General features: G+C 38.9%; 1 protein-coding gene across 4 annotated transcripts in view; it reads left to right on the top strand.

Annotated features, from left to right (window-relative positions):
* The window catches only part of LOC137114213 (transient receptor potential cation channel subfamily M member 7-like), a 37,242-nt gene extending 11,681 nt beyond the window's left edge, over positions 1 to 25,561 (top strand). For 2 of the 4 annotated variants that reach the window (XM_067495337.1, XM_067495336.1), the window contains exons 5-40: positions 1,310 to 1,523; positions 3,001 to 3,125; positions 3,344 to 3,515; positions 4,705 to 4,879; positions 5,585 to 5,708; positions 6,001 to 6,073; positions 6,674 to 6,774; positions 7,134 to 7,268; positions 8,328 to 8,381; positions 8,481 to 8,621; positions 8,781 to 8,915; positions 9,014 to 9,288; positions 9,394 to 9,622; positions 10,112 to 10,267; positions 10,573 to 10,716; positions 13,528 to 13,656; positions 13,837 to 14,088; positions 14,722 to 14,896; positions 15,620 to 15,746; positions 15,877 to 16,055; positions 16,293 to 16,425; positions 17,303 to 18,102; positions 19,108 to 19,196; positions 19,476 to 19,572; positions 19,737 to 19,795; positions 19,924 to 19,961; positions 20,345 to 20,373; positions 21,089 to 21,142; positions 21,713 to 21,757; positions 21,941 to 22,006; positions 22,652 to 22,935; positions 23,383 to 23,465; positions 23,681 to 23,886; positions 24,144 to 24,195; positions 24,290 to 24,396; positions 24,585 to 25,561. In XM_067495337.1, coding sequence (XP_067351438.1) covers positions 1,310 to 1,523; positions 3,001 to 3,125; positions 3,344 to 3,515; positions 4,705 to 4,879; positions 5,585 to 5,708; positions 6,001 to 6,073; positions 6,674 to 6,774; positions 7,134 to 7,268; positions 8,328 to 8,381; positions 8,481 to 8,621; positions 8,781 to 8,915; positions 9,014 to 9,288; positions 9,394 to 9,622; positions 10,112 to 10,267; positions 10,573 to 10,716; positions 13,528 to 13,656; positions 13,837 to 14,088; positions 14,722 to 14,896; positions 15,620 to 15,746; positions 15,877 to 16,055; positions 16,293 to 16,425; positions 17,303 to 18,102; positions 19,108 to 19,196; positions 19,476 to 19,572; positions 19,737 to 19,795; positions 19,924 to 19,961; positions 20,345 to 20,373; positions 21,089 to 21,142; positions 21,713 to 21,757; positions 21,941 to 22,006; positions 22,652 to 22,935; positions 23,383 to 23,465; positions 23,681 to 23,886; positions 24,144 to 24,195; positions 24,290 to 24,396; positions 24,585 to 24,697 — 5,370 coding nt within the window. In that variant the 3' untranslated portion in view covers positions 24,698 to 25,561. Of the gene's footprint in view, positions 1 to 1,309; positions 1,524 to 3,000; positions 3,126 to 3,343; positions 3,516 to 4,704; positions 4,880 to 5,584; positions 5,709 to 6,000; positions 6,074 to 6,673; positions 6,775 to 7,133; positions 7,269 to 8,327; positions 8,382 to 8,480; positions 8,622 to 8,780; positions 8,916 to 9,013; positions 9,289 to 9,393; positions 9,623 to 10,111; positions 10,268 to 10,572; positions 10,717 to 13,527; positions 13,657 to 13,836; positions 14,089 to 14,721; positions 14,897 to 15,619; positions 15,747 to 15,876; positions 16,056 to 16,292; positions 16,426 to 17,302; positions 18,103 to 19,107; positions 19,197 to 19,475; positions 19,573 to 19,736; positions 19,796 to 19,923; positions 19,962 to 20,344; positions 20,374 to 21,088; positions 21,143 to 21,712; positions 21,758 to 21,940; positions 22,007 to 22,651; positions 22,936 to 23,382; positions 23,466 to 23,680; positions 23,887 to 24,143; positions 24,196 to 24,289; positions 24,397 to 24,584 lie in introns of those variants that run through there. The other 2 variants (XR_010913346.1, XM_067495338.1) reach the window with 2 other exon arrangements.
* Positions 25,562 to 25,793: the final 232 nt, after the last annotated feature.

Here is a 25,793-nt window from a genome sequence, read left to right as displayed (position 1 = left end):
TAAATCAAAAACAAATTGAGGAGTATTTGACAACTAATTAGTTTAATTGGCAACAAGTCAGTAACATGACTGAATATATGTAAAGATGGGCAGAGGTTTACTAATCTGTGATAAACTCTGCCCAAAAATTGTAAAACAATTTCAGAAGAAAATTTCATAAGATCCCACCATATACAGTATATAATATCATCAGAAGATACAGAGAATCATGAAGAATCTCTGGGGGCAAGGGACAGGCCAAAGGTCAAAACTGGATGCATGTTATCTTTGGGCCCTCAGGTGACACTGCATTAAACACAGACATAATTCTCTACTGGACATCACTGCATGGACTCCGGAACACTTCTAGAAATCACTGTCACTGTTTTTACTGTGCAATCCACAAATGTAAGGTAAAGCTGTATGATGCAAAGACGAAGCCATATGTGAATACGATGCAGAAACACCGCCATGTTCTATGGGCCAAATCAAAATGGAAAATTGTTTGGATGAATCAAAATTTGAAATTGTTTGTGGAAATTATGGACGCTGTGTCCTGCAGACAGCTTGTTATCAGTGGACAGTTCAAAAGCCTGCATCTCTGATGGTATGGGGGTGCATTAGTGCCTACGGTGTGGGCAGCTTACACATCTGGAGAGACACCATCAATGCTGAAAAGTGCATAGAGGTTTTAGAGCTATATATGCTCCCATCCAGACAACATCTCTTTCAGGGGAGGTCTTGAATGTTTTAGCAAGGCAATGCTAAACCACATACTGCATCCATTACAACAGCATGGCTTCACAGGAATAGAGTCCGGGTGCTGAACTTGCCTGTCTGCAGTCCAGACCACCAAAAGTTAAATGACGTTGTGATGTATTTGACTAATACTAGGACCCACTACAAAAAGATAATTTTTATTATGTTTTTTCTGGAAAAAAAATATAATAGAGATAGGGGCCCAATTTTTGCACATGACTGCATTTGTATTAGGTATGCTATAGTTTCCAATGGCTTAAATGTTGATATGAGCCGGGAATTCAATATATTTAATTATATTTGGTTATGTTAGTGACCAAATATGAACAGTACGGGAAATCATCATGAGAAATCTATTTCTGGGGTCTATTAATGATGCACAGTATTTGAATTACCAAAACACAATGTCAATAGATAGACCATGTCAAATTATATTTGAAAATTCATAAAAGTTTTATCAGTAGCTATGCGGGATGTCGGACAGCTTCTTATACTCTTTGTATTTTTTATGTGTGTGTGTGTGTGTGTGTGTGTGTGCATGTTTTTTATAACCATTTTTAAATGTGGGCAGTATGTGCGGTTGTCCCACAACTCACGGCCAGAAAGCATCCTACGGCTAATGCTCAAAGAGTGGAACATGGAGCTTCCAAAGATTCTTATCTCTGTCCATGGAGGAGTTCAAAACTTTGAGCTGCATCCTCGCATTAAGCAGGTCGTCGGCAAAGGACTTATCAAAGCTGCAGTCACCACCGGGGCCTGGATTCTCACAGGAGGGGTCAACACAGGTATGTTATCAAAGACCCGTACAGTCACCAGTTCCCTTAGTCAATACAACACATATCGTGCTCTTTTGTCTTCTGACACCTCTATTCATGCCCTAAGGCAGTTAACATGTGGTAATGTATGTGCAGGCCCTCTGGTGCATATAAATCAGTCATCACAGATGCCTCCCCCAATTTCTTGCACTCTTCATACCACAAAGAACAACTCATCCTATGGAATAGGCTAGATACTGCTTTTTAGCTTTGTGCTTTAGTTTGCCAGGACTTGGATAAAAAAACTATTGTAAACTGTTGTTGCCTTCTCTTTTTTTCCCCCTGCCAATAGTTTTGAGGCCCTGCCCACAGCTAGCCCCAAAAAAGCCCTCAGCAAACCACTGTCTACCCACATCACATGGCCCTGTTATCCACAGTATCCACCTGCTACCAATGGAATCTGCCATGATTTTTCATTTTGCACCCAAGCAACTAGGAAATGTCTCCTTCCAACCGAACAGAGCGACTTACTTGCTGCCTGGCATACATCCTATCTCTTGGGCGCTGAGCTCTGTTGCTATAAACCAGACATATTAAGCAGATATAGATTGATATAGTAGCCACATAACTGTTACTTCACACATTCACACCGCTAGAAATATTTGACTATTACTGTAAACAACACTCAGGGGGCGGCAGTGGCTCAGTTGGTAGAGTGACTGCCTACCGACAATACGGTTGGAGGTTCGCACCCTGTTCTTCCGGAGAACGTCCTGAGCCATGCAGCGCCAGTCCCAAGCCCAGTAGAAATTTAGGAGGGTGTGTCAGGAAGGGTATCCAGCGTAAAAATGGTGCCAAATCAACATGTGGACAAATGTTCTGCTGTGGCGACTCGCAGGACAAGCCGAAAGGACAAATTAAATTTAAATTTTTTTTAAACTTAAACATTTACATCTACACTGTACACAAACTTGCACAAATGCACAGCTTCCATCAGTTTGACAAGCTGATGTAGCAGAAGTCATAATACAGGGCTTTTAAGCATATCATTTGGCTGTGTGTTGTGGTTGAGGTGTGTCTGCAGCCACAGCGAGGCATTAAGATGGTGTGGTCTGATCATAGTGTTTAAATCATTACTCACAGGGTCAATTACCTAGACCAATGATTAATTTTAATGCCTATCTGGCACCCTGGCCATTTGGGATGGTCTCCTGGCTCACCAAATACAGCTGAATCCATAGGCCCATTAGCTAAAGATTTGTGGATCACAAAGATCTTGTAGATCTCCAGGAATTGAATTGTAGGTGGCATTTTTGTCACAGATGCTCTGGTATTTTGAGCATTTCTTTTTTTCAAGCTTAATAGCATTTACAGTATTTGGCACACTTGCACAGGTCAGTTATACATTGAATTAATGGGTCACTTTTATGTTTTTATAACTCCTCAGAATTTTGAATGTGGACAAGTGTTGAACTTGAAAGTGTGATTTTTGTGTCCACTCTCCCAGGTGTCGCAAAGCATGTGGGTGATGCTCTAAAAGAGCACTGTTCTAGATCATCTAAGAAAATTTGCACGATTGGGATAGCACCCTGGGGAGTCATTGAAAACAGGAACGATCTCATTGGCAGAGATGTAAGATACAGCGCTTAATACAATGCAATGATTTTGTTTTTTGCTGTTCAAAATTACCTTAAAAATGTTTTTTGATGTATATTTCCAGCATAAAAAAACACAACAGCTTATCTGATGTCAAGTTTCATCATTAGCTCAAACTTTTTCTACGATAAATACGTTTTGTTTTGTTTTTTTCCCTCCAATCCTCTTCTGTTTTGCTTCATCCTTCTTGCCAGATTGTCGCTCCATATCAGACACTACTGAACCCTCTAAGCAAATTAAATGTTCTCAACAACCTACATTCTCATTTCCTCTTGGTCGACGATGGGACAGTGGGCAAGTATGGTGCTGAGGTCCAGCTACGACGTGACCTGGAGAAGCACATCAATCTCCAAAGAATACATGCACGTAAGAAAACTAGCTGTTTGTTTCTCAGTAAAACATTTAAAACATATCCAAACAATGTTTGGATACCTGACAATTTACATTTGTTTAGATCTGCAAACACAGATTGGGGATCTTCTTCTGATGTAATGCAACAATATTGTTTGTGTGTCTCAGAAAGCCAAAAATAGCAAGGGGCATTATGTTTTATTGATATGCTCACCTCCTTCTAGTCATTGCCATACATGGCCCATTCGATTAATGACATAACTGACTCTATATAAGATTTAACAGGGTGTTGTTTAAGCTCAACTTGGCCATGCATCAAGTCCAAGCTTATTGAGTGCCTTCTTCTAGAAAGAACTAGACTTAAAATATGTGTTTTGCTTCTTAATTACTGACTAATGATGTGCATTCATCTCAATATTGTCACTTCTTAGTTCCCTGAAATGTTAATAACTGACCAATACTCGGAAGTGAAGGTGAAGGAACATAACTCTTCTCACTTTTTTGAGTTTGACTGGTCATACATCACTGACTACAGACAAGGACAATTAATTATTATAGGTTATTATTAATAAATAATATCTATGCAAATTTGGGTAGAGTCCCTTAAACTAAAATGAACATACACTTAGCAAATTAAAATCTCCCTTTTGTAAACTTCCAAATATTTACACCACAGGTGGCAACAATTAAGTATTATAATTAGTCCATACATCATTTTAAAGACTTGAAGGGATACAGCATACATTATTCCTCTTGCCTGTTTGTGGTAGTTCTAGTATGTTGAGTTAGGGTCTCCAAAAGTCCTCCAGATGACATAATCTGTACTCAAACAGGCTACAGCACCTCTGTGAGGTTGCAATCTAAGCTGTCATTAGGCAAAAGGAGGGGTACACCTTGGATAGGTCACAATTTTATCTCAAGGGTGACACAGACAGATATAAAGAGATAAACAAATGCATTTTAAATCGCTCATATTTTATGAGAAAGAACTTCGTAATGGAAATTTCAGCTGAAAATCCTTAGGTTGTGTTGTACACTTTTTAAGCATTATGGATTCAATATATCTTATCCTATTGGGAACAATATAACAGTGAGTGGGGAATTATCATCTCAATGTTTCATAAACTGTCACTTAGCTGAAATAGTGACAGATATTGGTGCTGAATGGAGAAACAACACATAAACATAAACTTCTGTCTTGTAGGTATTGGTCAGGGTGTTCCTGTAGTGGCTCTGATCTTTGAGGGCGGTCCCAACGTAATCCTGACTGTGCTGGAGTACCTTCAGGAGAGCCCTCCTGTCCCAGTGGTGGTGTGTGAGGGGACCGGCCGTGCTGCTGACATACTGGCCTATGTCCACAAGCAGACTGAGGAGGGAGGGTAGGACAATTACAACACTATCTATGTGAGGGGGAAAAGACAGTGACACATGATTGATGTAGGAAATATTTAGATCAGTTGCTAATCTTTCCAAATATTGTTTGTGATTTTTTATTTTTTTTTTTGTCTAATGATGTAATGAACAAATGAACAGATAATAGGAAAGGAAGCAATGAATAAAGAAACCCTAATGTCCATCACTATCAAAAGGCTCCCTAAATTGTAGTTGATGGCTCTGATCGATTCCTGTTCCAGAAGGATTTCTAAAAACCCAACCACAGCCCAGTCTGTAAAAACAATTGAAGTTTTTTAAAAGACTGCAGTTCAAAGCAATCGCCTCAGGATTTTTATAAGCCGGTGAAATTTGCACATAGTGCTGCAAACTGTCACCTCTATAGCACAGAAATGAGATCATATTCACGTACAACTGATTATCTGATATCTTCACTTTTTGTTTAATATTTAATCTGACAAAATTGCTGCAGAGGTGAAGCCACTGACAACACCTAACATACTATACACAGAACTTTGAGTAGGTTTGAATGGCTGTAATGCTCTTACCCAGACAATCTTTAGAGCTAATCAGTAAGGAGTTGAGGGTGTTGCTGACAAAGTTTTAGACAGAATTGATTCATCAAGTACTTTATAGCAGTGTGTATTTAAGCAGGGTGACTGTAACGACACTATACTGTTGTTGTTCTACAGCGGCCTTCCTGATGGAGTGGAAACTGATATCATCGCAACCATCAAGAAAACCTTCAACTTCAGCCAGAATGATGCCATCCATCTCTTTCAGACTCTCATGGAGTGCATGAAGAGTAAAGAACTGGTACATTCATGTTTGTTGCTTTTTCTTTATTTTTTTTTAAATCGGGTACTTTAATTTGATGACTTCCATAAAGTTATTATTCATATTATCAGTACAATAAACTGTCAGTGATCCTCAAAATCAACCACAAAGGTTTTAAAGAATTTGAGAGATCAAATATAGGAGCTTTCCACTAAATGAACCACTATTAGTTTTTCTAATGTTATGAATCACATTTAATAAACTCTTAAAACATCTGGATAATATGTGTGGGCAGATGATAATAAGTGCTATCTTGTTTCTTGGAAAACAGATGACTGTTTTTCACATCAGCTCAGAGGATCACCAGGACATTGATGTAGCCATTCTGAAAGCTTTACTCCAAGGTGAGTGGATGACTTCTCTCTGCCCCCCTGCACCACCTACCCTCCACAAGGTTGTTTGCATTGGGAGATTTGGATTTCAAGACTTTGTTTTCATTTTGATATAGATACGCTTTGTGAACAAACTCCCCACTGTGTGCCATTCTTTCTCTTCCTGAGATTATGTTTCACACATTCATGGGGCCTCTATAATCTACCACTGTCAGTTACAAAACTGAATTGTCTCCCATTATTATCCCTCCTTCTCTGTGCAGTCTAATCGAGAAAAAGTTTCAGACAGTTAAAACACAAACTGAAGACTGTGAATCAAATGCCCACTGGAATTAATCTTACTGAAACTCATCCTCAAAATGACATGTAAAGATATTCTCAAGCCTTTTAAAGAAAATACTGTAGAGTGCTGCTGAGATCTCTTTCACTGGGATTTGATTTTTGTGGCATCACTATTGTTTAATGTTTAATATGGTATATACAGACTGCCTTGAAATATTTAGTGATATTTACTAATCAAGAGAGTAAAGAGTGTTTATTTGATTGGGAATTAATATCTGTTAATATCTGTCTGTGTGTGTGTTTACACATGGTTCTACCTGTGTGTTTCAGGCACAAATGCATCTGCATTTGATCAGCTGGCCCTGACTCTGGCCTGGGACCGTGTAGACATTGCCAAAAATCATGTTTTTGTGTATGGACAGCAGCTCCTGGTATGTTGTGTGTTTGTGTGTCAGGGATGTTTGCTTAGTGCAGCATTACCTCCAAAATTTTAAGTTCACCCAAAATGACCCCAGAGTCTCTGTTGTCCTCAGTCTTAAGTCTGAGAAACCAGGGGAGTGGACTTGGGGAGGCTGCCATAAATTGATTGTCTTGACTGTAACATGAACCCCATTACAGTTGTTAATAGACTCCTGTTACGTTTATTTTAAACTTGAGTGCAAATATTACTTAATTTCTTATTATTTATTATTATCATTATTAGTGCATGTGTAAGGGAAAAAGTACTGTTTTTTTTTTTCTGTTTTTTTTTTTAAATTGGCTGTACTTTTTGGTCCTCTTCCTATCATAGGTGAGCTCTCTAGAGCAGGCAATGCTGGATGCACTCGTGATGGACAGAGTGGATTTTGTCAAGTTGCTCATAGAGAACGGAGTGAGCATGCACCGTTTCTTAACAATCAGTCGGCTGGAAGAGCTTTACAACACGGTAACATTATCCACCTGTCTATTAGAGACTAAAATACTTGGTTTTTGCAAATATTCCACTTTTTTTGCCTTAAAGTGTTCGCTTTCACATTATACTTCCTTCAGATTAATGTCCATCTGCAATGTGAAGCACTGTACAATGAGTACATGAAGGATCTAGCTGAATTTGATCAAATAAAGTAACTCTAAACACTTCTCCACTCTTGGCAATTTTCAGGTGCTGATTTTTTGTCCATAGAATGTTGTTCCACATATTTTTTTCTTATTGTTTTAGATTAACCAGCATTACACCAAGTTACATCTTGTGGTAAACAATCTGTATTTACTAGTGTGAATCCTTCTCTTGATTGTTGGGTCTGACACATATACACCTACTTACTGGCATGTATTCTTCATGTAGCCAACTTTTGTGAAGGGGTTTTAATTCAACAAAGGAAGAATTCTTTTGTCATTCATAACGTGTGTGTGTGTGTGTATCTGTGGTTTTCTGGGACTGGTTACAGTAGGTTCCACAAGTTGCTGTTTTTCCCAATTTACCAGAGTGTCATTAACATTAAAAGTGTTTAAGTTATTATCTACACTCAGAATTGTCAGTTAATCTCATAATGTGTTTTGTTTTGTTTGTTTTATCATTTGTTTACTAGGGCAGCAGTGTATTGTAAGAGATTTTGTTGTGCTGTTTTTATTTTGAAATGTTTTTGTTTGTGGTTGTGTGATGTCTCTTTTGTTGTTGCTACTGTTGTGAAGATTGAGTAGGTCAGCTACCCAGTCAAGAATTGGGCCAGGTTTGCATCATTATGTTCTCTTAGCAAGACCTAATGAGCGGATGGTATGTTGCAGTAGGCCTCGTGCTTACTTGTATATGAACTAATGTATAAAATAGCTATAAATCCTACACTGTTGATAAAATATTATGACAAAACCCCTGTATTAATGCTGAAAGCTAGCACTTTGAGCACATCTTGCTTCATTTCAAATCTATTTATCACTGTCATACACATATATAGTCAGAAGTACTAAGTGTTTGCATGTTGAACTGTTATTCTGTCTGTCAATATAGAAACAACTTCCAAACAATCCAACTCTCCTCCACCTAGTTAGAGATGTTAAACAGGTAGGTATTTCATATCAGTTTATTAGTTGTTGTTGGTCTATTCAGTTCAATTTCAACATTTCAATTTCAATTACAACATGTTTCTGTGCTTTCCTGCAGAGTCATCTGCCTCCAAATTATAAAATCACTTTGATTGATGTGGGCCTGGTTATTGAGTATCTGATGGGTGGGACTTACAGGTGCAACTACACCAGGAAACGCTTTCGAATCATTTACAACAATCTCCATGGCAACAGTAGAGTGAGTTTGAACTCTTGGAGTGTATTTGCAGAAATGTCCAAAACATTTTTTTATGTCTGTGTTTTAACTGTAGTATAGTGCTATGAAGTTAAAACCTGGCAAATCATGAGAACATAGTTAAAAAACATTGGCTTAAGTAAATGCTTTCACAATCTGCAGAGGTCTGGGCGCCACACAACAGGTCCTGGTTCTCATTTGAGGAAGACTCATGAGTCTTTCAGCATGCAGGCAGACAAAAAGGAAAAGACGAGGCACAACCACTTCATCAAGACTGCACAGCCATACAAACCTAAGGTAGACTTTTACTCTTTAATAAAGATATCAACACTTTACACTGGAATAGCCCACAGTTCCCCTTTTACCACTCTTACTGTTCTTTCCTCACCTTCCAGCTTGAGTCTTCCACAGAGCCGAACAAGAAGACCAAAGAAGAGATTGTGGACATAGATGATCCAGAGACGAGGCGGTTTCCCTACCCTTTCAATGAGCTGCTAGTGTGGGCTGTGCTGATGAAGAGGCAGAAAATGTCACTCTTCTTCTGGCAGCATGGTGAGGAGAACATGGCAAAGGCACTGGTTGCATGTAAACTCTGTCGGTCCATGGGCTATGAAGCCAAAAAAAGTGATGTGGTGGATGACACATCAGAGGAGCTCAAGGAGTATTCAAAGTAAGTGTTTCTATGGCTTTGACCCATGTCAAATATGCATGAAACTTCAAACTGCATTTTACAAGTGAATGTAGAAGCCTTGCTCATTGTGCCAATGGTTTCCAGTGAGTTTGGAACATTAGCGGTGGACCTGCTGGAGCAGTCGTTCAGGCAGGATGAGACCATGGCCATGAAGCTCCTGACATATGAGCTGAAGAACTGGAGCAACTCCACATGTTTGAAGCTGGCTGTTTCCTCACACTTGCGGCTTTTTGTGGCTCATACCTGCACCCAGATGTTGTTGTCAGATATGTGGATGGGACGCCTGAACATGCGGAAGAACTCCTGGTACAAGGTTCATGCTCCATCTTTTGTGTTCTCAATTTCTTTTCTTATTTTTTTATTTATTTTTTGGTAACAAATGAAAAGCCAGGGTAATCTTGATGCTGGAATAAGAGGTTGTACTTACAGGTATTATTAGCTTTAGTCAGCTGTGTTTTCTATTTGGATTATGTGCTCATGATGAATGAAGATGTTTGTTTGTTTGTTTGTTTGGAGTGATAAATTATATCATAGGATTTATGTTTTTCCATCAGTGGGGGGCATTTTCAGGTTTTGGGTTGAGTCCTCTTTGTCTGCATTAGCAAACCACAAAGTACCGTAAATTTAAATTTGTGGAGGAGCATGCTTTATGTGCACAGTTTTTAGTATAGTTGTCATTTCAGTTTTTAGGTGTATAGTGGCTCATGCAATAAATCAATAAATCACTTGGGATTTATTAGTGCAGTTTTGATCACTACAATAACATCCACCCACATAAGAGTGTGTGTGTGTGTGTGTGTAGGTGATTCTGAGTATCTTGGTGCCTCCTGCCATTCTACTATTGGAGTACAAATCCAAGGCTGAGATGGCTCATATCCCTCAGAGTCAGGATGACCATCAGATGACTATGGAGGACAGTGAACACAACTTCCAAAACATACCTGAAGACATCCAAATGGTCAGATTTATGAAGTATCTTCGCTTTTGCATCTTTTTCGCTTTTTTAATTTCATGTTTTGTCTTTTTCCCAAACTGTAAAAACTGCTATTAAAATGTCCATGTTATATTTTAAAAAGTGTTAAACACTTAGGAAGCTGAATAGGCTGAATAGTTTTTTGATTTTGTAAAGAGAAGGAAGGCAAACATCAACCAAAGGTTTACTGATCAGTATATTAATTCTTTTTTCCCTTGTTTTTATTTATGTTTGTTTGCTCACATTGTTTTCTTACCTGTCTGTCTTTTATTTTGTCTCCATATCTGCAGGATGTGTTCAAAGAGGCCAGATCCAGTGACCATATGGATGCAAAAAATGACATGGAGACACACATTCGCTCTAGGAATCTTCCTTTAGGAAGGAAATTTTATGCCTTCTACCATGCTCCCATTGTCAAGTTCTGGTCAAACACGGTATGGAGTTTGCCAAAGAGAGCACACGCACACACATACACTTGTGTACTGATCTATATAGGTTTACACCCAGGAGCAGTAGCTTGACAGTGAGATTACTCAACACTCTGAAGAGAAACCAATCAGCAGAACATTAAAGATTTTTTTTGTGATGACAATGCAGACATTGCAAATGGATGCACACTCTCTATAAGTATATTAGCAGTGATCACCTTACACAGTAATAATACTGCCCCACCACCGCCCCTCATTTTTCCCTTCAAAGTTCAGTGCTTGGCAGTCAGTTTTAGGCTCCATTTAAGCAAGTCAGGCTTTCACAAGCCTCTTTCATGTATAGTATTAACCTCGAACAATGACTGGAGAATCAAGTGTGGACATTGTCCGGGGCTGTCATTTTATACACATAACACAAAGAAGGAGATATTCTGAGTCAGAAGGATTCTTATAGGAGAAACACTGCTTGATTTCAGTGAGAGGAGGTTCCTTGCCAGCATGTGATCGAAAACATATACTGCAGGAAACAGCACATCCAAACTGGCATTAAACACAGAAAGAAGCCATGGCAGTCACCTCATAGAAACTGTGTCAACATGCCCATTTGATCTCCTCCTGATCATTGCATATCCATGCATAGGCTCACACACATAGTCCTGACTTTGTTCTAGTGGGCTTGCAGGATAAAGTCCGGATATTCTCCAAGCCCTCTTGCTTGGATAATGCAGTGCCTCTGGGTAAAGTCCAGAGAAGATCAGGATGCCAGCACATGAGTGCTTTGCCACCCTGGGGCCTCTCTATGGTAATGGAAAATTTTAATTTCAAATTTAAGGACCATCAGTAGTAGCAGCTGAAATTTTTTATTTTTTTTTTATATATATACACCTGTGCAGTGCACAGTGTTAACATTCATCATTTTCTCACAGGCTCTTTCTTTATTTATATACTTAAGCCAGAGGCTGGTTCTCTGAAGCTTTGGGGCCTTCACCGTAGGGTTTATTTGCAGAAACAGAGCTGTTTCTCAGACAGATCAAGACAAAGAGGTGTCGATACCGTCACTAAAACTGCTAGTCTATGTCCTATAGAATGTGTCCAAGCTTAGCTACATCTGCTTTCAACACATCAACCCCGATCAGCAGCAATGACTTACCTGTCTGATGGCAATGTTAATGACTTATTTCCCAAGAGTTCACACATAACATGTCAAGGTTCAGCAGTTTCTGAGATGGTTGACCTCATCCCAGTTGTGTGTGTGTGTGTGTGTGGGGGGGGGCTGTGTGCGTGTGAGAGAGAGAGAGAGAATGTGACTGCTCAACCAACCACCCTGCATGGATACTTTTTCACTTTCCCACAGTGTGGTTTTAAACAGGAAGGGCCTATTTTGTATAAACTTCCATAGGGACTTTATGTACCCTAGATCAGCAGTCGTAATTTGCTAGTGCATTTTTCTAAACATTTAAATGAGTTTGTAACTGCTGTTGTCGTTTTGATCCTTTATTTAAAAAAAAGACATGCAAGGACTGAATTGAATATTATGCACTTCCTCACACTGGCACTTGGATTGGTTCTTGCCAGATATTTGCGGACCAGTAGCTAAGTCTGTGTGGACTGCTACTTGGTTATAGGCTGAGAGTTAATCCCTGATTTATATGTCTGTTGTTAATATGGTATTTACTTGCCCAGCACCTGTGTTTTTAAAGAAAAAAAGAGAAAAATTTTAAACTATACACACAAACCAGATTTTGTTGTAATGTTGCTGTGAAAACAATAGCAAATATAGTGTAAAGCAAATTCTTTAAAAACTTTTTTTTATATTCCCCTGTGCCACTCAATTGTGAGGGCAGAATGTTTTTAAGAACTTTAATTGTGACAGACCAGATAGTTTCTCTCTCTCAAACTATCCTAATGCACACGGTCTTCCTGCTGAGCTCCGATAGCTGAGAGACCATAGTGAAAAAAATTTTCTCCCTTCTCAAATTGTGAGTGAGAGAAGCACTTGGAACAACGGTGAACCTTACCAGTATTGGCTGATCTTCCAAAATGAGTCCAAGAGCACATAATTTCTGCAGGCCAGTATAACATTTGGTTCAGTATAGCAATATGTACAACCCCAGTTCAAAAAGTTAGGATTAAATGTAAAGTGTAAATAAAAACAATGCAATCAATTGCAAATCTCATCAACCCATTTTTTTTTCACAATAGAACATAAACATATCACATGTATAAACTGAGACACCTCTCCTCTTTAGTCTGCAGGACACACATCCACAATTTCTAAAAATAATTTAAAATTTTGATTCATCTGACCACAGAACTGTTTTCCATTTGGCCTCAGACCATTTTAAATGAGCTTTCCGAGGATCATGTGCATGCAGTTTTCACCTTTGGCCTTGTCCCTTAGGGTGCACAGAGATTCTTCCTCATTCTCTGAATCTTTTGATGATATTATATACTGTAGATGGTGGAATGTTCAGTCATGTTACTGACCAATGTTATCTAATTTTCAATTTGATGAAAGTAATAATTTTGATGAAATGGCTAAACATATCAGTTTCCACATCTGAGGTTGTTTATGTTCTATTGAGATTTGGAAATCATTGCATGCCGTTTTTATTTATGTTTTATACATTAGCCTAACTGTTTTTCATTGGGGTTGTACATAATCAACACATCTATATTATCTGCTTTACTTACCCAAGCAGTTAAAAAGATACCTACATTTTTAAGAGAATTAATTATTTACCTACTTTTGTATTAAAGTATTTTCTACAGTATGTTTGAAGTTGATTGTTAATGTTGTGCATCTTCCACTGTCAGCTCTTCTATCTGGGCTTCCTGATGTTGTACACATATGTTGTCCTGGTAAAAATGCCCGAGTCACCTTCTCCGCAAGAGTGGGTGGTCATTCTTTACATCTTCACGTCAGCCATTGAGAAAATCCGGGAGGTATGTGAATCAGATTACTTTTTCAAAGGGAATTTGCAAAACTCTTTTATGGAAAATTCATTCATGTGGCAGCAAAACGGCAGCAGTAGATTTTATATCAGTATTCCTGTCCTACAAATAAACTTCACCGAAGACTGTTAACAGACTGTTAACTGTTTCTCAATGTTCTCTCTTTTTCAGATGTTCATGTCTGAAGCAGGCAAAATAAGCCAGAAGATAAAAGTGTGGTTCAGTGACTATTTCAATGTTTCAGACTTTCTGGCCATAGTGAGTTTCTTCATTGGCTTTGGTCTAAGGTTTGCTGGCGGCAGTGCTTTCATCCCTGGAAGGACAGCTTATTGTCTCAATATCATTTTCTGGTATGTGCGACTCCTGGATATCCTTGCTGTCAACCAGCAAGCTGGACCGTATGTCATGATGATTGCTAAAATGGTGAGTTGTTTTTTCAATGTACATTTGATTCACCACCTTTTAACATGCTGAAAAAATAGCGAATCTAGAGGATATATTTACATGCTGTCTGTATAGAAGAAATTTGTGTTTTGGCATTGCTTTGCAGCAACATTTTACTAAGAGAGAGACGAATTCTGTCTGATGTTGTTATTGTGTGGTTAAAACAAGACACAGCAGGCTTAGTAAATTTGCCCCCGGGCTTCATATTTTATTTTCTAATGTGCCTGAACAACACCTTCAGTGCAAGAGTCTGTTCAGATTACCAGCAGAAACACACAACTACTTTTGAAAAAAGACAACTGTAGAATATGCAGAAAACAAGTGTTGTGAAGTTTCCCATGCATGCTTTGTTTTGTGCTTCCACATTTATTTAATGCAGGAAGTCATAATATTAAAATGCTGCTTTGTTGGTTTCATGGTTATATACGGTCTCTTCCTCTGAAGGTAGCAGGACAAGTTATGATGACATTTGAATAATATTTAATAAACAGTGCTGACTTAGGATGCCCATAGTAGATGAATGTGGAATGTACTGGAATGTAAGCTAACAATTTTAAGTTGTGATCGTGTCATTAAGCATGTTTTGTTTACTATGTATGACAACTCTTGCAGGTGGCCAACATGTTTTATATTGTGGTAATAATGGCTATTGTCCTGCTGAGCTTTGGCGTGCCCAGGAAAGCCATTCTGTACCCAAACGAGGAGCCCAGCTGGACACTGGCTAAAGATGTGGTCTTCCAGCCGTACTGGATGATGTATGGGGAAGTGTATGCTTATGAAATTGATGGTAAGAATGGTAAGGGTTGAGGATATTTGGGGGCATTATGAACAGTTTTAGTCAAACATCTTATCATGTCATGACTGCTCAAAACTATGATGGCCGAAATATTCTTTTACCTCGCAGCATCTTTTACGCAACATAGGGGACACAGCAGAAACGTTTTGCTTCACCACAACATTGACACCACAACTCGGCTATTTAAATTTTGTATAAAAGGCAATGATTAAGTGATCATCACTTAAGTCAGGTGCATTTGAAGCTCAGGTGGAACAAAGCACCTGGCTGTGCTCCATAATCTGAGTTGGCATCATGATGTTTTACGCACCATTGAAATTCACAATGTGGTTTATCATTGTGATTATGACCTTGTGCCAGACCTAGTGAATAGTTTGAGGTTAATTAAGTTGTGCAAGCTTTTGAAAAGAAACATAGCTGAATGAGAAGGCTCTATATGTAAAATTAAAATCCTGGTTGCAATGCATATTGTCAAGTTTGGACCAGTAAGCACCCAATTTCTTGTAACCTTTGTTAAAGTAATGGCAATTACACTTTCAGTGTGTCGGCCTTATCACATTTACAGTAATTGCTAATCTCTGCTGAGGCATTACTGTCTTTAGAAAGTCGCAGATTCAAGACTTGGATATGTTGTGTATCATCAGTAAACTTGATTACCAGATTATGCCTATGCAGGTGCATATATGTATCCTAATAGGAGTTTTCTCTTCACAGCATGTGCCAATGATAGCCAAGTACTATCCCTGTGTGGGCCAGCAGTCTGGCTGACCCCTTTCCTGCAAGCGGTCTACCTCTTTGTACAATATATACTAATGGTCAACCTGCTCATCGCCTTCTTCAAGTAAGTGTTTATTTTGATTTTGCCAGATCAAGGTGTCTTTAGTCTCACCATGTTCAAGTTTTGGGTTGTGTGCTGGTATTATTTTTAACATTACCTGTCAGTGTCATGCTATGTACTCTGTGTTTCCCAGCAATGTGTATATACAGGTTAAGTCCATTTCTAATCTGGTGTGGAAGTATCAGCGCTACCACTTCATTATGGCGTACCATGAGAAGCCTGTCCTTCCACCCCCCGTTATACTCCTGTGCCATATCTACTCCCTCTTCTGCCTGTGTAGTAAAAGGAAGAAGGAGAACACCTATGGACCAAGTAAGACCACACTACTGTCACTAGCCCCTACATCAAAATTCTTTAAAAAAGGAGCCATTTGCCAATGATGATTTATGATGTCATTAATACAGTGAATTTAGTGTGTGTGTGTGTGTGTGTGTGTGTGTGAGAATATGTGCTTGAAACAAAAGTGAATAAAAAGAAGAAGTTCTGTTGACATGCACTTTGGGGACATATTTTGTACTTCTACCCCATATTGAATCACCTTTCTTTTAGAGCTGTTTCTCACTGAGGAAGACCAAAAGAAGCTTCATGATTTTGAGGAGCAGTGTGTGGAGACATACTTTCATGAAAAGGACGATCAGTTTCACACTGGCAGTGAGGAGCGCATACGTCTTACCTCAGAGAGGTGGGCCTATTATTGTCCTTCAGACAAAGTAGGAATGTTTTAAAATGTTAAGAAATATGTAGGTTTTAATTTTTTTTTCTTGTGGGAATACTATACAGTATAGTTGCCATAAAAGTTGATGAGACTGATTTATTTATTTTTACATTTTTTTTCCCCGAATGTGATTAAAGAAAATACATGACAGGAGGATGTTGCTTGAATCTAAAAGAGACCTACTCTCCTAAATCTTTGTGTAAGCAACCATGGAAATGTCTTTATTCCAATTCAAAATAACATGGCAGTGGTTCTTAACCTAGAAAGAGATCAGGTGTCTTTGTGTGAAAATACTGTATTTTTACCACCACCCAAAACCATCAGTTTTAAAGAAATATAACAAGCATGTCGATAACTAAAAGGTAAACAAATATAAATTTATCATACATTTACTGTACACATAGTAAATTAAACCTGCCATTTTTAGTGAAAAGTATCCGTTTTTGTTGATTAGATTCGAAAGTTTAACACAGCTTAATCTTCTCGACTTCAGGGACTATTACAGAGGTGGTAGGACTATAGCAAATGTTGCCATTGAAGATAATGGCACATTTTTAGTAGCAAGTTGATTTGAAAATGGTCATTGAGTGAGTCTCTAGATATTGTCAAACAAACTAAAAAATGTTTCTCTCCCCATAAATGTGGTGCTAATGTAATGTTGCAGCATCAGTGTGCTTGGGTCTGAAAACCTTTATCAGTAGTGTTCATGAGTGTACCATTGGACCTGATACTTGATACTGCTATTGGTGCATCACTGAAGCTATTTTAATTATGAAATTATGTATTTTCTCTCAACCTTGTCAAGCTGTGTTTTTTTTTTTTTTCTACTGTTCATCATTTTCAGGGTCGAGACCATGTGTTTGCAGCTGAGGGAGGTCGGGAACAAGGTCAACTTTATAAAACGCTCTTTGCACACACTGGACTCCCAAATTGGTCACCTGCAGGACCTCTCAGCTCTCACTGTAGACACTCTGAAGACCCTCAGTGCTCAGAGGGCATCTGAAGACAGCAAGGTCCATAATCAGATCACCCGGGAACTCAGTCTGTCAAAAAATGTGGTCCCCAGCATTGCCCCTGTAGCAACGGACACTGGATCCCACTCTAAATCATCTGTGATTGGCAAACGCAGTGTCGGGGCCTACTTTGGCTCGCCTTTTTCTCAAACAGGAGCCAACCTAGCAGATTCTCTTTTTGGGATTGGTGTAGCTGGAGGGGTGGGAATGGACAATAGCCGAAGACTTGGGCCCAGCTCTGGCACAGGAATACGGCTGGACCCCAACCAGAACACAGCATTGAGTCCAGAGAGAAGAGGGTTGTTTGGGCCTGGGCAACTTGCTGCAGAGGCTAGCTCCTCAGGCAGTGCCGGCACCAGTGCCTTTGTCCAAAGTGCTTTGGCCATTTCCCCTCCGGAGCTGCGTTTTCGAGGCCACTCTCTCACCCACAGTAAGCTGACCCGTCCACAAGAGCCGGGCCTTTCCGACTCCCCCTCCAGCCTGCCCAATGTCCCCTCCTCTGAGGCTCAGTTCCACATCAGCAGCACCCCTTCCCAGCCTAGTGGCTCCAGCCACCCAGAGCTCACCCTAGCTGGTCTTTACCAGCAGCCCCTCCGGTCAGACAGCACCAGTGAGTTTGGTGCCTTTGTTGGTAAGTATCTGAATAAAGGTGCATCTGGTGTTGGTGACAAGATGAAACAGGAGGATTCAAATAGTGTTTGTGTGTATCCCACTGTTGTTATTGACTCCCCTTCGGGCTCTGTTCGATCTGCCTGTTTTCCTTCATGTACTTTGAAGCCTGAGAACACAGAGAGGTTAGGAAAGGGAGAGAAATCAGGAGAGATGGGGTATGTGAATGAGGCGTTCTGTGCTGATGAGGGCGTTTGGAGCTCTCTGAGTAGACAGCATACAGACATGTGTACAGACACTATCCCGCTGGGTCCAGAAGCTGAATCACCTTTGGGTGATGCACATGGAAATAGCAGCTTGCCAAGCTTTGGTCTTGCCCCTGATATGGCACCCAGGAGTTCCCACATACAAAGGACAAGTGAACGGAGTGTATCGAGTGCACCACTGTCCTGCTATGAGGGACAAGGTGGCTCAGAAGTCCCTTTTGACAAAAGGAGCTCAGCAAGCGGGCCAAGCATGAGAGGTTTGAGTTTCAGTTTAAAGTTGAGGGCTGTGTGTGCTGGGTGCTTAGGCCTGTCCCTCTCCAGATCAACATTCTAGTAAACCTTTAGCTGATCCCTTTTCCTTTCCTTCTCCGCTCTCTGGACCTTTTGATGGTAATGTTTTATTTTCTGTTTTCACTTATGGAGATTTTTAACCCAATGATTATGGACACGTTTGTCATGTTAAGGTGAAGGGAGGAATTTTGATAAGAATCTGATGTTGCGAACTTTGATTCCTTTACCATTGTTGTGTGGGTCATATCACCACATCAGCCCATGGGTTTGATTTATTAATTAGTTTTATTTTTTCTTGTAGCTGCACAGCAGTTCACTTATATTTCACAATGGGAGTAATACATGCACAATTGTTTGGTGACAAATTGTTACAAACACAAATTTCTGTTGAAAAAAAAAATTTATTTCAAAATTAATTTTGATAAAATATGCAGTTTATATGGGCTGATAATTTTCTTGTCTTGTTTCAGGACACAAAGACACCGTGGACCTCCACCAGTCCACACCCAAAGACACCTCCAGCAAACAGCAAAGCCCTGTCACGCAGAGCAGATTGCAGGTGTGGATTCTTTTTCTTGGAAGAGCTGGTATCATGGGAAATTTCTCATTTTTTACCCAGGCTAATTATTTTGCTTTGTTTTCCAAATGTGTTCATTTTATTTTCGTAATGTGAAAATCCTTTTGTAAGCTTTTAGAATGCTGCTTGAAACCCTGAACTATGACACTGAGTTTTATTGTTGTTGTTTTAGTTTGCTACTTTATAATTGGGCCTGTATTGATGTAGTTCAGCATTAATAATGCTTAACTTCCCTCAACATTTCTGTCTTAATGTCTGCAGGCTCAGCCTGAGGGTCCCGGTCTCATCAGAGTGGTCAATTCCTATGGTGGCTTTACAGAGTTGGACAGACACACAGCTTTTCTCCATCCTGACTGCAGTTAGTTCACAAAGATCCAATCAAGTCTTATTAAAGAAACCTTTATGATTGTTTTATTTCACTGCACCCCTGAAACTAGCACATTTATCTTTTGACATTTGTGTCTTATAAATGTCATAAGTGTCTCTGGTTAAATGTAATAATTGTTTCTTGTGCCTCTATAGCTCTGACAAATAAGGACCGAAGCAGAGTATCAGCTGAAGACCCCAGGGCTTCAGTACCGGTAGGAAGTGTGTTTTTACTTCCTTTAGTGCAAAGTTAAAAAAACACAACTCTGTATAGTTTTAACTATTATAACATTATTAATACCGGCTTCTGTCATTGTTTAACATCACCTTATTTCTTCACCAGGAACGATTTCAGGTCAAATCAGCACAAGCTAGCAGCCTGTAAGTATCCTGGTCAACATAGAGCAGTCACCCAAAGCAGTTACTTGCAGCATTTGTTTATCGTAATTAAAAAATAACAATATTTTTTACATTAAAACCACAAGGTGGTGTTAATGTTGTTTCTATATGACAATCTGCAAGTTAAGCAGTAGTAGATTTGTGCGTGGCCACATATACAGTAATGAGCTACAAGTAAACTTTAGACCAGTTCGTAAGTCTGATTGAAGTCAAAGTCTGGTACATATTTGGCTTATTTATTTTAAGCACACGGTTGTGACATTACGCAAACTCCTTTTTGTAGAGTTCTGAATTAGACTGTATTTTTGGTGTTTTATTGAGCACCAGTTTTTCTGTTGACTCTCTGTGTGTATCATGTTTGTCAGACGAGCACCTGGGGAAGATGCACTAAATGGTAAGAACCAGCATTTCTCTGTCCTTATTATTGTTCAGCATATTTCTGTTTGAATCAAATGGTGCAACAGCATTTACAGTGATGCATTAGGAAAATTACCTTTTTTTAAAAATTAGTTTTGCATTTTTTTTTTACTCTGATACGTACTTAAGTGTGAAGTATGTTTGCTGAAACAGATCACAAAGACAGTTTATCTATTTGGTTTGATTTTTTGCTCTTTGGCTTTAACAGTGTTTTTATAGAAAATCGGAACAAAGAATGAGTCATTAAACACAAGGAAGGGTTGTTAGATACTGTTAATATTATATATCTAAGGTAATAAGGAAATGTCAGAACTGTATTGACTCTGTTTAAAACCTGTACCCGACATTAGATTAATCAATAATTTAATTTGAAAGTCCAGCTTCTTCATAAATCATTTTGAATAAATGTGTTCATGAAAAATCCCAGAAAAGTGATTTTACAGTACATGAGCACTAGAATATGAACTCTACTCTATATTAATTCATTTAGAATGGAGATGTAAACTCTATCAAATGAGTCGAAATTCTCATGTTTTACAGTGACTCATATCCATCTTATATTGTTAAACCCAATTACCTTCCATGAACAGCCAAACAAATGAATTAGCCTTTACTGTTCCACTACCTTTGGAGGGGACTGTATGTTTAGTAGTTAAAAGCTGTACTCTGATTTTCTCCCTCTGTGTTTACAGCTGCGGTGTCTCTCTACACACAACGTCACACCCACCTAGGGACCAGAAAGGACTGTGAGTAACCCACACTGACCAACCAAACATCACAAACATCAGGGTTTTTTATGCCTTTAATGTCCATTTAAGAATATTAGTCCATTATTTATTTACTCTGAAACTGGTTTGATTTTCTTCAAATGTAATAATTCCAGCTTCTTAAGTGTGAGTTGCAGCTTGTCTCTGTTTCATATCTCTACGACAAATGACATGTAAAACAATTTAAAGATCAATATTTATGCTCTTTATGTCAGTAACCTTTTGACTTCGATACATAGTGATATTAACAAATGCTTTACCCCGATTACAATTGAAAATGCAAATTTAATCTATTTACAGAACTTTATTATTATTGTGTTTTCAATAAAACCAGAACCAGGAGAGACAAACTTAAACATCAGGCCTGATTCTTGTGCTTCTGCTGTAAAGTTAGTGACATCTGCTGGTGCAAACTGGACCAGCACAAATGTTCCTGTTGAATGAAGATGCCCCAGTGATTGTGAATTAACATGAGTTTATGAAATGATATGAAGCAGTTCTGTGGAAGGTTTGGGGAACACAATTACAGTTCTCTTTTTTCTTCCATAGCTATTGGCTCCCCTTTCAAGCCCATGGAGAGTTACCAGTATTCAGGTGAAACATAAAAACTTTGATACGGCCTCCTTTCCTGATTACGTGTGCAAAAATTAATATTAATTATTATTTTAGTTCCTGTAGATTTTGTTTAAGATACAACTATTGTATCTTTAGAGAATTGTAGCTGTACTTATAGCTGTGTGTGTGTTTGTGCGTGTGTGTGTACTATTCCTTCTGTAGCTGTTGAGCGCAACAACTTGATGAGACTTTCCCAGAGTATCCCCTTCACTCCTGTGCCCCCTAGAGGTAAGTCCCCACCCTTCCTGGATATGTCAGTTCTTATGAAAACAGCATGGACTCTTCTGAGAAGTGACAGCAGGCAGTTGGAGAATGAGGAAGTCGGAGCCAGATAAGACAGAAATTTGACCCCCCTCCCCCTGTTTATTTCACACTCTCACCCAAGCTGCTGATAACATCAGTTGTATTTCTAGCTCACATTTTAAAATAATCTATTTTTGACTTATTATTGTTACAGACCTTAAAGTACGTAAAATATTTGAATCAAACATTAGATACTGCATTAGGACACATGTTCATATTTAAATGAGCCAGTTTAATTCAAAAAACAAATAACTGACATAAGTAAATACTGGGACAACATACAAAGTTTTTATCACACCAGCTATTTTTTAGCTGTTGTTTTCTCTTCCTCTTTACCACCTACTTTGGGGGAAGGTGAAGTAAAACTTTTATGGCTGAGTTTTGTTCATGCACAAAGATAAACAATCACATTCAACATCACATTAGCTTCTGCCTCCCAGAAGGCAACATTTAGTATTCTCATTAATTTAATTAATTTCTGTAGAAATGCAGAAAAATACGAAAGAAGACAGGATTTGATAGAAATACAGCCGTGTTGCCTCTAAAATTGCTGGTGGTGTTTTCCTTCAGGGGAGCCGGTGACTGTGTACCGTCTGGAGGAGAGCTCCCCCAACATCATGAACAACAGCATGTCTTCCTGGGCCCAACGTGGACTCTGTGCCAAAATAGAGTTTCTCAGCAAGGAGGAGATGGGTGGAGGACTGAGACGGGCCCTCAAGGTGCTCTGCACTTGGTCAGAGTACGACATCCTGAAACCAGGACACTTGTATATAGTAAAGTCTTTCCTTCCAGAGGTGGTGCAAACCTGGCAGAGCATCTACAAGGAGGACACTGTGCTGCACCTTTGTCTCAGGGTAGGGAGCAGAAATACACCACCTCATCTTTGTAACATAAGGCTCAGTACCTCCACAGGAAGCATCCATCCACCCTGGATGTCATTCCCAACATAGTCACACAATGTAGCACAACTAGTGAATGAATGTGTTTGGACTGCAGACTTTGAAAAGGCTGTTGGGTTTACTCCACTTAGAATTGTTTTCCCAGACATAAACTCTCTGAATAGCAAATAACCTAAAGAGGAGATCTGACTTGATTTAACAAGGTGTGAGCATTGCTGTGGTTCTGTCAAACAAAACTCTGGAGTTGTTTCCACAATCAGAAAACTCAAAGGACAAAGCTAAAGAAATCTCCCTGTACTTTGGTTTCCCTTCAACAATTTGTTGACAATCAAAGTAGGATTCACAGTAAAGGGAGGCTTATATAAAGTCTGTTTTATCTGTTGATTTCTTGTGACACTCCAGGAAATTCAACAGCAAAGAGCTGCTCAGAAGCTGACGTTTGCATTCAACCAATTCAGGCCAAAGACAATTCCTTATTCACCGAGGTAAGTGTGCAGCCAACGCAGACACAAAAATCCCCTTCACATATCCAGTATCTTATCAGTTTTAATCCTTTTTTTCATATGTTGCATGATTGTTTTGTCTATTGCTTTTTGTCAAGGCCAGAAACAAATTTACTTACTCATTTTTATTTAGTGATAATTTACATCAGCACAAACCCTTTTAGTTAAGTTTAATTTAGCGTTTTCTGCGTGTTCAGGTTTCTGGAGGTGTTTCTGCTCTACTGTCACTCTGCTGGAAAGTGGTTTGCTATAGAAGAGTGCATCACTGGGGAGTTCAGGAAGTTCAACAACAACAATGGAGATGAGATTGTCCCCACCAACCTCCTGGAGGAAACCATGCTGGCCTTCAGTCACTGGACCTACGAATACACCCGTGGAGAGCTGCTGGTGCTCGACCTGCAGGGTAAAACCTCTCAGCACACACTTTCACACCAATGCACCGAGTGTTTTCAAATGCAGCCGAATTCGTTTTTTTGTGACTGTTTGACGATGAGAGAAGATTAAAATGTTTTTGTTGTAATTTTGTGGTTCATACGTGATCTAATTCATCTTGGTGTGTAATTGAATGAATTCTCCATTGAATATTTGTCAGAGCTGAATAGATCATTTTAAAAATGTTTTTGGGAATGAAGCCTGTGTGTTTGTCGGGTACCTCTGCAGGTGTTGGGGAGATTCTGACAGATCCATCAGTCATAAAGAGCGGGGAAAAGGGGTAAATACACTCGTGACTTGTAAGAGGAGGATTTCAACTGTAGCAGGTTGAGCTTTAAACTAAATGTACTCTGACTTCTGTGTGACTCCTGCAGATCTTACGACATGATATTTGGGCCAGCCAACCTTGGGGATGATGCCATTAGGAACTTCCGGGCAAAACACCACTGCAACTCCTGTTGTCGGAAACTCAAACTTCCCGGTGAGAGATATTTGAGGGCTGCTGTTCTGTTACATTAATCCTGCACTAAATTACTGCTCATCTGTCCTGAAAATCTACAGACCACTCTGCAGCAGTTGTTACTCCACCTACTACACAACATATTTGTGAAGCTTTATAGTTGGGATCTTTGACATCACCAACTTTTTTCCTGTATTCTTATTTATCAGATCTGAAGAGGAATGACTACACACCAGATAAGGTGACATTCCCACAGGAAGACCCTCCCACGGCAGGCGGCAGCATTAAGGAGTCCCGCCAATCAATGAGGCTGATGCTGTGATCAGTTTAAAGTGACAGAGAGAGAATGATCATAAAACAAAGCTGTTAAGATCAATTTTATTCAAAGCCACCAAGCAGAAAGGCACACCCAATCAACTGGAGGAATCACGTGGGTTTCTATGGAATCCAGTTCATGCAGACTTTCATGTTTTTGTTGGTCCTATCAAAATGCTGTGTTGAGCACAATTCAGCCAACTTAATCTTTAGTTTTTTTTTTTAATTTCTTACATGGAGAATATATATTTCTTTCACATTTATGAATATCATGCTATATATACACAGATGATGCTGTGTGTATGTGTGTACACACAGAAATACCTATGAACTGAATATATCATCAGGTACATTGCAGAGATTTTATTTATTATGAAATTTGCTGAGTTGCCTTTAAGAAAAAAGAACAAATCTAAGTGCATTTTACATCTGTTACAGCAGCTTCAGAGAGGACAGTCTGCTGAGAATCAGTCACTGCAGTTTGCAAACATAATTTTTATAAATGTATAAAGACTTGTATCACAACCTTTTGTCCTTGTTAATGACAATATATACATGAATTGGGAAATCTTGTAAAATATGGGCAGATTGCAATGCAACTTTTACAAAAAATGTCATTTTATTGTATTGAAAGTGTGTCCAGCAAAATATTGCATAGTTTTTATTGTTACAAAGGTACTATTGCTATATCTTTGTCATCAGCTATTATATGAGCAAATTACAATCTAGTGTATCTTATAGATACTGTTATCTGGCATGAGCTGAACAGATTTAACTATTTTATTCAGGGTAACTGACATATGTAAGGGTATCACTGTATACATTTTGTACTGGATATCATTTTAAACAAATAAAATGCAAAAATTCTAAATCTCACGTGTTTAGATTCGGTATGTGGCCCATTTTCATCCTAAAATTAAAAAAAAAAATTCTCGCAGCTTGGAACAAGTGGGCTGTGAGGATGAAACAGTTCTTTGTAAACAGTAGCCAAACTGGCATCAATAATTGAAAGAATTTATTCTTTGAATTGAAATGATCATTAATTTAGTTGATTGACAGAAAATCCGTCAACAGGTATTTTGATAATTGAATAATTTCTCAAA

The sequence above is a fragment of the Channa argus genome, chromosome 2 (genome assembly GCF_033026475.1).
Source record: "Channa argus isolate prfri chromosome 2, Channa argus male v1.0, whole genome shotgun sequence".
NCBI classification, from domain to species: domain Eukaryota; kingdom Metazoa; phylum Chordata; class Actinopteri; order Anabantiformes; family Channidae; genus Channa; species Channa argus.
The sequence above is the reverse complement of the archived record's forward strand: the minus strand, read 5'-3'. Positions and strand labels throughout refer to the sequence as shown.